At 40.2% G+C, this 10,800-nt stretch overlaps 1 protein-coding gene across 1 annotated transcript; it reads right to left on the minus strand.

Moving 5' to 3' along the window:
• Nucleotides 1-6,195: 6,195 nt before the first annotated feature.
• LOC146750319 (uncharacterized) lies at nucleotides 6,196-7,035 on the minus strand. The gene has a single exon (XM_085502916.1). It carries the CDS (start codon nucleotides 7,033-7,035, stop codon nucleotides 6,196-6,198), a length of 840 nt encoding a protein of 279 aa, XP_085359042.1.
• Between the last annotated feature and the right edge of the window lie 3,765 nt (nucleotides 7,036-10,800).

Genomic DNA, 10,800 nt, shown 5'->3' on the forward strand with positions numbered 1-10,800 from the left:
ACCATTTACTGTTAATTTCTTTATTTTCTTGGAAAGCTAGTTTTAGTAATGGATTTGACGAGTTCTTTATACGATTAAAATATTTTATCATTTGTTTTTCGATAAAAGTCTCCAATGGGTAACGTCCAAGTTCGCCGTATAAACCCATTGTTGTAGTGTTTTTGGATGTACCCAAAAGAAAACGAAGATAATTTATATGTACATCTTCAATTGGTGATTTTAGTGAAATTTCATCTCCCCATACATCACTACCATATGTGAGAATTGGTCTGATTAGTTTATCAAACAGAGAGAGTGACAGTGGTATACTTAGATTTTTGCCTGTTTTTTCCCTTTAAGGAAAATAAGGCCTTTAAAGCTTTTCTTTTTATGCTTTTTAGGCCTTCCTTGAATTTTCCATTAGCGCTTACTATTAATCCTAGGTAATTGGTTGATTTTACAGTAATTAACTCACAACCTTCAAAGAAGAAAATATCATTCTCTAGAAGTCTGTTTGATCTGTTAAAGATCATAGTTTTTGTCTTTTCCGTGTTAACAGTTAGGTGCCCTTTTTTAGTGTATATCGATAAATTATCAAGGCAAGTTTGTAATCCTGTTTTTGATTCAGAAAGTATTACAAGATCGTCAGCATACATTATACAGTTAATAGGTGTGTTTTGTAGTTTGGGTGGGTCACATCTAGGTTTATTAAGGACATCAGGTAAATCGTTTATGAAAATGTTGAATAGGGTTGGGCTTAAGTTACAGCCCTGTTTTACTCCCACCCTTGAAGTGAAGTGTTCAGTTAATCCTTCTTTGCTCTTAATTTTATCTTTTACCTTACTATACATATTTTTTTATAATTTTATAGATTTTACCCGATATTCCAAGTTTTAACAATTTAATATACAACCCCTGATGCCAGACACTGTCGAAGGCCTTTTTTAGGTCAACAAAGCACGCATTTATTTTATTTGTATTTTTACTATTATTTTTTTGTATTTTAATATTTTCTTTGTTATTGGCAGTGCTGCTATTATAAAGATATTTGTTAATTATTGTCTTAAGAATGAAGATATTGTCTGTTGTGCGTCGATCTTTTCGGAATCCGAATTGCTTGTTTGAAAGTATGTTCTTTTTTTCTAAGAATGTGGTTAGTCTAATGTTTAGAATGCTTGTAAATAATTTGTCAAGGCAACTAGAAATGGCAATGCCTCTATAGTTAGATGGGTTGGATTTAGAGCCGGATTTGTGGATTGGTATCAAAAAAACTGAGGTTCCAAGAATCTGGAAAGTGGTTTGAATTACAAATTATATTAAAAAGCTTATGTATGGCTTTCAGTAAGTTGGCTTGGCTGTGTTTTAGCATTACATTGCAAACTTTATCTTGACTCGAAGCTTTATTATTTTTCAATAGGTTAATTCCTTTTAAAATTTCATCTTTTAGAATTGGACCGTTCAAGTCAGAATTAAGAGCCATGTGTTCTTCTTTGTTCTATAATTCAGTAGTTAAATCGTCACTGTGGGATGTGGAATTTGTTTATGTATTTATGTTTAATACAGTTTTAAATGTGTCATCTTTTGTTACGTAACCTTTAGTGGCAGATTAAGCAATGTAATCTTTCCCTTCACTACCAGCTGTATAGCAACCAGCTTGTTTATTGGTATAGACAATTTCAAGCCAATGCCAAGACAGGAAAGATCATCGGCGCCAGTGCTTGATTGTTTTTAAGCTAAACGTGTGATTATCTTAGCTAGCGTGGCTAACACCTTGGCACTATATATTGCGGCATTACAGATTGAGGGTATTGGCTAGCTGGCTCGACACGCATGGCAGCTGTTGTTTCTTTGCAGGGTTCTTTTTCCCCGTTAGACTAGTACTCTGCTACAACGTACACATAGTCAAAATATACGGCAGTGCCAAGACGTCAAGCAAAACGATGGCATCTGAACCAACGCAGCCTGAAACCGAAATGTCAGAGTCAGCAACGTTCGAAACTTGGGCTCTTCAACATAACATACGACAAGAAACACTAGAGGTTCTGCGTAAGAAACAATGCGATAGCCTTCAAGTACTTCAACTTCTTTCTGCTGAAGAAATAGAATCGGCATTCAAGTTATCACTCGGACAACGCAAATTATTGGTTGCAGCCATTTCTACATTACATCGTGACACGCTGCCAAGCATTTCCGGTTCATCGAACTATTTGCAACATGGCGTTCCGTCCGACAGACTTACATCAAGAAATGGGGCAGATATCACGCGCAGAGAAGTCGACGGTACACCGACTGAAGATTACTCAGGGCAAAGTGGAGCACCACCGCTCGGTAACACGACGTTCAACACATTACCAAGACTTTTCGAACAGCCAAACGAACAGTTCATGATGCCCAGACCCGAGAGGACGTCACAGCCAGGTGCAGCGATCGATGCCGTACAGCTCCCGTCAAGCCTAGTGGACGCAACGACGCTAACAAGAATGGATCAGGACCTGATGGTATACTTACAACTCAATAGAGGTGAGAAACCATTGGAAATAGTCGATTTTGTGTCGGCTAATACCATTACTGAAGACGAACAAATCCTCACGGACTCTGGGGTAGTAAAATCGTACTCAGGTCGTCACAAAACAATCGCAAACCTAGTATCTCTAATGTATTTTTTTCTCAGTGGTGCGCTGCTAATGCACGTATCATGCATAAACTTATTGTTACGGGTTACCTTAATTCGAAGTCCATCCATCACTATTTGTGTTACACTGTTAAAATTTGCGAGTTGGCAGAGTCCAATACCTGGGTCTCTGTCCTAAATTACGACAGGGAATACCGTTGGCTGCAGGCAAATTATAAATTTCCATGCGGAAGTGATTCCCAGCATTTGAATAACACACGGCTAATTCCTAAAACTTATCAAAATAACCCCCCTCATAAACAGAGAGGGTTAGTTGCAGCCAATGGTGTTGAGATATGCAGAAATTTCAATAGCAAGTTGGGTTGCAAGTACACAAATTGTAAATTTGAACATTGCTGTATCTTACCACATTGTGGAAAGAATCATTCCCAGATTGATCATGCAAAAAACTAAGTGCTACCAGGGGGGAGGTATCTCTTATGAAACAGTCATCTTCGTTAACCGATTATTATTCAAATTGGGAATGGGAACTGTGAGATGATCCTGACAAGGAATTTCTTTTAGATGGCATCAAACATGGTTTTCATATTGTGGATAATTTTGATGCGCTCTTCAAATCTGCTGAAACTCATAATTATGCATCAGCCACTGATCAGTTACTTCGTCCTTTGGTGGAAACCCAAATTAAACATGAAATTTACCATGGTCATTATATCACCACTTCCAAGAAACCGACCATTGTCAGTGCTTTGGGAGCCATTCCCAAGAGCAAAAGTGAAATCCGGTTAATCCATGACTGTAGCCGTCCCCCTGGTAGAGCTTTAAACGACTATGCTACACATGATCCTTTCAAATATCAGACATTGAAGGATGCGTTGCATGTTATTGGGCATAATTATTATATGGCGAAGGTAGATTTGAAAAGTGCTTACCTCTCTGTGCGTATTCATCCTGATGATTATCAGGCAACTGGGCTTAAATGGCAATTTTTTAACCATAATAATTATACTTACACGTATGATACCAGGTTACCTTTTGGAGCTAAATGCTCCCCTTATATTTTTAATGCAATCACACAAGCTGCGAAACGAGTGATGATCCGTAGAGGTTTTAATTTTATTGTAGTGTATCTTGATGATTTTCTTGTTATTTCTGAAGATTTTTATACTTGTCAATTAGCCCTTAATACTCTTTTATCGTTACTCAGACAACTTGGATTCAGCATTAGTTGGAAAAAAGTTGAGGGGCCGGTACAAAAGATAACCTTTTTGGGCATTGAAATAGATAGCAGGATGGGCACCGTAGCCCTACCTAGGCATAAACAAATTGAATTTCTCCAAAATTTGCAGGAGTTTTCATTAAAACGGCGAGCAACTAAACGGCAACTTCAGCAGCTAGCAGGCAAGCTAAACTGGGCAGCACAGGTAGTCCATGGAGGTAGAACTTTCCTCCGTAGGGTCCTGGATGCGATTAGTAAACTTAAAGCAAGTAACCACAAATGCAGACTCAATCGCGAGTTTCAGGGAGATATTCAGTGGTGGCTCCACTTTCTCTCGTATTTTAATCATCGTTCTTTCTGGTATCATCCCATTCCAGAGACATCCATGGCCATGGATGCCTCAAATATGGGAGCAGGTGTTTTCTACAGGGGAGACTGGCAGTATGTTAACTGAGACATTGACTGGCCCGAAGCCGCACCCCTACAGATTAATTTCAAGGAAGTTCTGTCTTTCTTAGTAGCTGCCAGACGCTGGTCTCATTGTTGGGAAAATAAATTACTACTTGTTTACACAGATAGCACTACTGCAATGGACATTATTAACAAAGGAACCTGTAGAAATTCACTGGTCATGCAGGCTTTACGTGAGATTTTCTGGCTGTCAAATCATTTCAATTTTAAATTCAGGGCGCTACATATCCCAGGAGTTAACAACTGTATACCAGATGCTATCTCCCGGCTCCATGAACCAAATTGCTTGTCACGTTTTAATAAACTATATACTCAATTTATGCGCACGTCGTTCAACCTAATCACTTCTCTGGACCTGCATGGCCATCTCTCTGATCGTTCCCGTAATTATTTATCCCAGCAGATCGACAAGTGACAAGTACAGAATCAGCTTTAGACCAGCGTGTGGCACAGCTCCAGGCAGCTACTTTTTCTCTGAATACCAAACGAGCCTATCGATCCCACTGGAATTCTTACCTTCGTTTTTGCTTCTCCATGGGCTATCCACCTGTACCAGTTAGCAACCAGGTGTTGTGTCGCTATATTGCCTTTCTCTCGCAACGTCTTAGTTTCAGTTCAGTCAGGCAGTATTTAAATATTGTTAAGTTAATCCATTTAGAATCAGGTTTTGCTAATCCTCTATCAGATAACTGGCTAATTACCTCAATTCTTAGGGGTGTTAAGCGTACCCTTGGAGACGCACCAAAGCGCAAACTTTCTATCACACCAGTTATTTTGCTTAAGCTCCGTAGTTTATTGGACTTATCTATGCCAGTTGATCAAGTATTTTGGGCAGTATGTGTGTGTGCTTTCTTCGGTCTTTTTAGGCTATCCAACCTCCTTGCCTCTGGTGTATTCATTCATGGCAAGCACTTATCACGCGATGACATCTTGCTCCATCCCCAGGGTTTAATTCTCCAAGTACGGTGGTCTAAAACCATTCAATTTTAACAACGTCAGCTCTCGATACCTATACCACGTATCGCACCCCACCCACTCTATCCTGCCACAGCACTTTTGGCAGCCCTTGCTTCTACTCACGAAGCAAGTGCCATTGGGCCTGTAGTTTGCTACCCTGAGCCACCCTCCTTCCCACCCATGTCTCCAGGTCAATTTCGACGCAGACTATCTACATATCTCTGTTCTCTGGGTCTCCCCTTTAATGAGTACTCAGGGCACAGTTTTCGCAGAAAGCTTAGTTGGCGCATGCGCAGAAGCCACCATATGAAAAACCCCATATGGAAGGATACATCCCTGTGAGGTAATAAAGTACCTCAAAAACTATAAACTACAAAGCTCAAAATCTGTAACTACAAACTAAATCTATAAAAACTACAAGCATAAAATAAACAAAAAGGGAGGGTGGGTTGGGAAAACAACGCCTGCCGTGCGTGTCGAGCCAGCTAGCCAATACCCTCAATCTGTAATGCCGCAATATATAGTGCCAAGGTGTTAGCCACGCTAGCTAAGATAATCACACGTTTAGCTTAAAAGCAATCAAGCACTGGCGCCGATGATCTTTTCTGTCTTGGCATTGGCTTGAAATTGTCTATACCAATAAACAAGCTGGTTGCTATACAGCTGCTAGTGAAGGGAAAGATTACATTGCTTAATCTGCCACTAAAGGTTACGTAACAAAAGATGACACATTTAAAACTGTATTAAACATAAATACATAACTTAAATGAACTGTCAAAACTAGGCTAAGTCAAAGAAGCAATACCAGTAGACAGAGAATAAGGTTGGGCAGTCAGGGACTGCTGACGATAATTTATTTCATAAACCGGCGCTTGATTGGCGCATGTGCAGAAGCCACCATATGAAAAACACCAAAGACCCCATAAGGGGACAGTAGTTAGAGGTTGAAAGGTAGGTTATTGGTGAAGCTAGTTAAATGTAGGAATTTGAAATCAACAGGAAACTTGTCTAAATAATCTAAATATGCTGTGCTTTTCCAATCACCCATCACACGAACCACTTCTCCTGGAATCCCATAGCACAAGGCCCATGTAGCCCCTCCTCTGCGAAAACTGTGCCCTGAGTACTCATTAAGGGGGAGCCCCAGAGAACAGAGATATGTAGATAGCCTGCGTCGAAATTGACCTGGAGACATGGGTGGGAAGGAGGGTGGCTCAGGGTGGCAAAATACAGGCCCAATGGCACTTGCTTCGTGAGTAGAAGCAAGGGCTGCCAAAAGTGCTGTGGCAGGACAGAGTGGGTGGGGTGCGATATGTGGTATAGGTATCGAGAGCTGACGTTGTTGAAATTGAATGGTTTTAGACCACCGGGGATGGAGCAGGATGTCATCGCGTGATAAGTGCTTGCCATGAATGAATACACCAGAGACAAGGAGGTTGGATAGCCTAAAAAGACCGAAGAAAGCACACACGCATACTGCCCAAAATACTTGATCAACTGGCATAGATAAGTCCAATAAACTACGGAGCTTAAGCAAAATAACTGGTGTGATAGAAAGTTTGCGCTTTGGTGCGTCTCCAAGGGTACGCTTAACACCCCTAAGAATTGAGGTAATTAGCCAGTTATCCGATAGAGGATTAGCAAAACCTGATTCTAAATGGTTTAACTTAACAATATTTAAATACTGCCTGACTGAACTGAAACTAAGACGTTGCGAGAGAAAGGCAATATAGCGACACAACACCTGGTTGCTAACTGGTACAGGTGGATAGCCCATGGAGAAGCAAAAACGAAGGTAAGAATTCCAGTGGGATCGATAGGCTCGTTTGGTATTCAGAGAAAAAGTAGCTGCCTGGAGCTGTGCCACACGCTGGTCTAAAGCTGATTCTGTACTTGTCACTTGTCGATCTGCTGGGATAAATAATTACGGGAACGATCAGAGAGATGGCCATGCAGGTCCAGAGAAGTGATTAGGTTGAACGACGTGCGCATAAATTGAGTATATAGTTTATTAAAACGTGACAAGCAATTTGGTTCATGGAGCCGGGAGATAGCATCTGGTATACAGTTGTTAACTCCTGGGATATGTAGCGCCCTGAATTTAAAATTGAAATGATTTGACAGCCAGAAAATCTCACGTAAAGCCTGCATGACCAGTGAATTTCTACAGGTTCCTTTGTTAATAATGGCCATTGCAGTAGCGCTATCTGTGTAAACAAGTAGTAATTTATTTTCCCAACAATGAGACCAGCCCCTGGCGGCTACTAAGAAAGACAGAACTTCCTTGAAATTAATCTGTAGGGGTGCGGCTTCGGGCCAGTCAATGTCTCAGTTAACATACTGCCAGTCTCCCCTGTAGAAAACACCTGCTCCCATATTTGAGGCATCCATGGCTATGGATTTCTCTGGAATGGGATGATACCAGAAAGAACGATGATTAAAATACGAGAGAAAGTGGAGCCACCACTGAATATCTCCCTGAAACTCGCGATTGAGTCTGCATTTGTGGTTACTTGCTTTAAGTTTACTAATCGCATCCAGGACCCTACGGAGGAAAGTTCTACCTCCATGGACTACCTGTGCTGCCCAGTTTAGCTTGCCTGCTAGCTGCTGAAGTTGCCGTTTAGTTGCTCGCCGTTTTAATGAAAACTCCTGCAAATTTTGGAGAAATTCAATTTGTTTATGCCTAGGTAGGGCTACGGTGCCCATCCTGCTATCTATTTCAATGCCCAAAAAGGTTATCTTTTGTACCGGCCCCTCAACTTTTTTCCAACTAATGCTGAATCCAAGTTGTCTGACTAACGATAAAAGAGTATTAAGGGCTAATTGACAAGTATAAAAATCTTCAGAAATAACAAGAAAATCATCAAGATACACTACAATAAAATTAAAACCTCTACGGATCATCATTCGTTTCACAGCTTGTGTGATTGCATTAAAAATATAAGGGGAGCATTTAGCTCCAAAAGGTAACCTGGTATCATACATGTAAGTATAATTATTATGGTTAAAAAATTGCCATTTAAGCCCAGTTGCCTGATAATCATCAGGATGAATACGCACAGAGCGGTAAGCACTTTTCAAATCTACTTTCGCCATATAATAATTATGCCCAATAACATGCAACGCATCCTTCAATGTCTGATATTTGAAAGGATCATGTGTAGCATAGTCGTTTAAAGCTCTACCAGGGGGGCGGCTACAGTCATGGATTAACCGGATTTCACTTGATAGCCATTCAACTGGTTTTATATTGTTATTACACTCGTTGTGCGATTCTTCATTATTCATTTCACGCAATGTTTTCCAGAATTCAGAAGGGTTTTCTTTTGAGGTTTCAAGTTGGTTTAGTAGTAGAGCTTTTTTTTGTTTTTTCTTCTTTTTGATGGTTTTTTTTGAACAGTATTCTTGTTTGGAAGAAACGACCACGTATATTTGGGTTTTGGGGAAATTTTTCCAGCAAATTTGAAAGGCTTCTCAGCTCTTTTCTGATGGACCAACAATCTTGATCAAACCAATTTTTCTTTTTTTTCTTCTTTTTTTTCTTTATTTTGGGGGTGATTTTTTTTAGACTTCTGTCGGCAATGGAGGTGATTAAATTTTCAAAGTCAATAATTGCCTTGTCTGTATCATTGTCACTATAGGATCTGTTAAGATAATATTCGATATCACGTCATGTATGTTGTGCAAACCTCCCCTCTGATTGGTTATTGATTACATAGTTAGATTCCTTTGTTTCACCTGTTTGACCTGTGGTGAACTCTGGGCTAGGCAGGCTATTGTCTTCAGTTCAGCATGTGCTTCTGAAGAGTGAAGACGTCTGTGTCTGCTCTGAATTGCCCTGCCGCATTGGGTTTTCTGAAACTTGCTAGGTTTGCTAACATTTGTACACCGGTCCGGGAAGGTGCCACTAAACGAGGTAAGGAAGGTTTTCTTTTCATTGTTGGCTTCATCAGTATGAAATTATTGGCAGTGATTTGTTACAAGTTTGAGTACTCGTATGAACTCGATTTTATCACTCTTACTTTGGGTTATTATTGCAAGTCTGTAAATGTTAGTATTCGTTAGTATTCGTTAAGACTTATTTCTTGAAAATTGTTTTGTTATTTATACTATTTGCCACCCATTTTTGTGCCCAAACACATTGCGTACATGTGGTCAGCTGCACGTTTAATAGAGCACATGGTGTGCAATGTGTGCTTTGGCTCGTCAAAATGGTTGACAAATATTTCAGTTAGCATTGTTATTTATTGTTACATATTTTATTTGCCGTATATTTATTGGTTGTATCGCTCGACTTCCTGCACATTTTAAGAGAAATGTATATTTAATTTACTGTACATTTTATGATAAGAATTGTTTGATTTACTTCGACTATTATAGTTTCCCTATTTTGTTTTGTATATTTTAGAACCATATTCTGGAGATGTACTAACTTGTTTTGATTCCGTAACGATTGACCATATGGAATATATATATACGATATAACCAGAGTACGCGTTTCTAGTTGGTGGCGTAAGACTGTAATACCTGTGGGAGCTTGTGATGCCTACACGTCATATTATCAGAGGGTGTGTGTTTGCACTGTAGAATCACAACTCGTCGTGCATGTATTATCAGAGGGTGTGTGTGTTTGCACTGTAGAATCACAACTCATCTTGCATGTAGTCTTTACTAGACTCGTCACATCTGACAATGTAAAACATACACTTACATAAGGTAAGGTTCATGCCAGGTTCGGCCACGTATGTGCAGTAGGTCCGGTGAACCATTTATTTAACAGAACATACTAATAAAGCCGACTAAAAACGGCTGCCATTACATTGCATGTAGTGTTCAAATTGAAATAAACTAAATGAGAGAAAAAATAACTTGCGTGAACTGCCAAAAAAGATCGACTATTGATGCTCGAAATCAACATTACTCGATTAAAGAAACATTTAAAATAACTGACAAAAAACATCGACAAAATAGTAACCCCCGTTACTGGCACGCCGACCGCCCAGGAAAAACCAGGAATAAAAAACCCTTTGAGGAAAAAATACCTGGAAACCTGTACCCGTCGCACTGTCGATCGTGCCCAGGGGAAGGTGGCGGGTGTCGCCCTGTATTATACAACAAACTTACAAAACAAGTTGAAAACTGCACTGTAGCGAGACTGGCCTAGATTTACATTCAACCTTCTGTCCTCCACTTAAATACCCCTTGTCACATGACCCCACATACCATACCCGTCTGTTTGCCATCTCGCACAGACAATAGTTACCCGCTATACTGCGAAATGTGGTTAACAATATGTCTTTACTAGACTCGTCACATCCGACAATGTACAACACACACTTACATAAGGTAAGGTTCATGCCAGGTTCGGCCACGTAGATTAAAAAAAGAACGGGCCCGTGCATACACCTACAAAGTTTGCGAAAATGACAAATGACTAGCCAGCTGGTCAACAGCGTCGCCATCTTGGCGGTATGTGATTGGCCCTGGCCGTAAACGTGCATTAGATGCGGCAGTTGCACCTCCTGCCCGCAAAGAATGA

Source organism: Saccoglossus kowalevskii, chromosome 1 (assembly GCF_978046115.1).
Source record: "Saccoglossus kowalevskii chromosome 1, keSacKowa6.1, whole genome shotgun sequence".
Lineage (NCBI taxonomy): Eukaryota > Metazoa > Hemichordata > Enteropneusta > Harrimaniidae > Saccoglossus > Saccoglossus kowalevskii.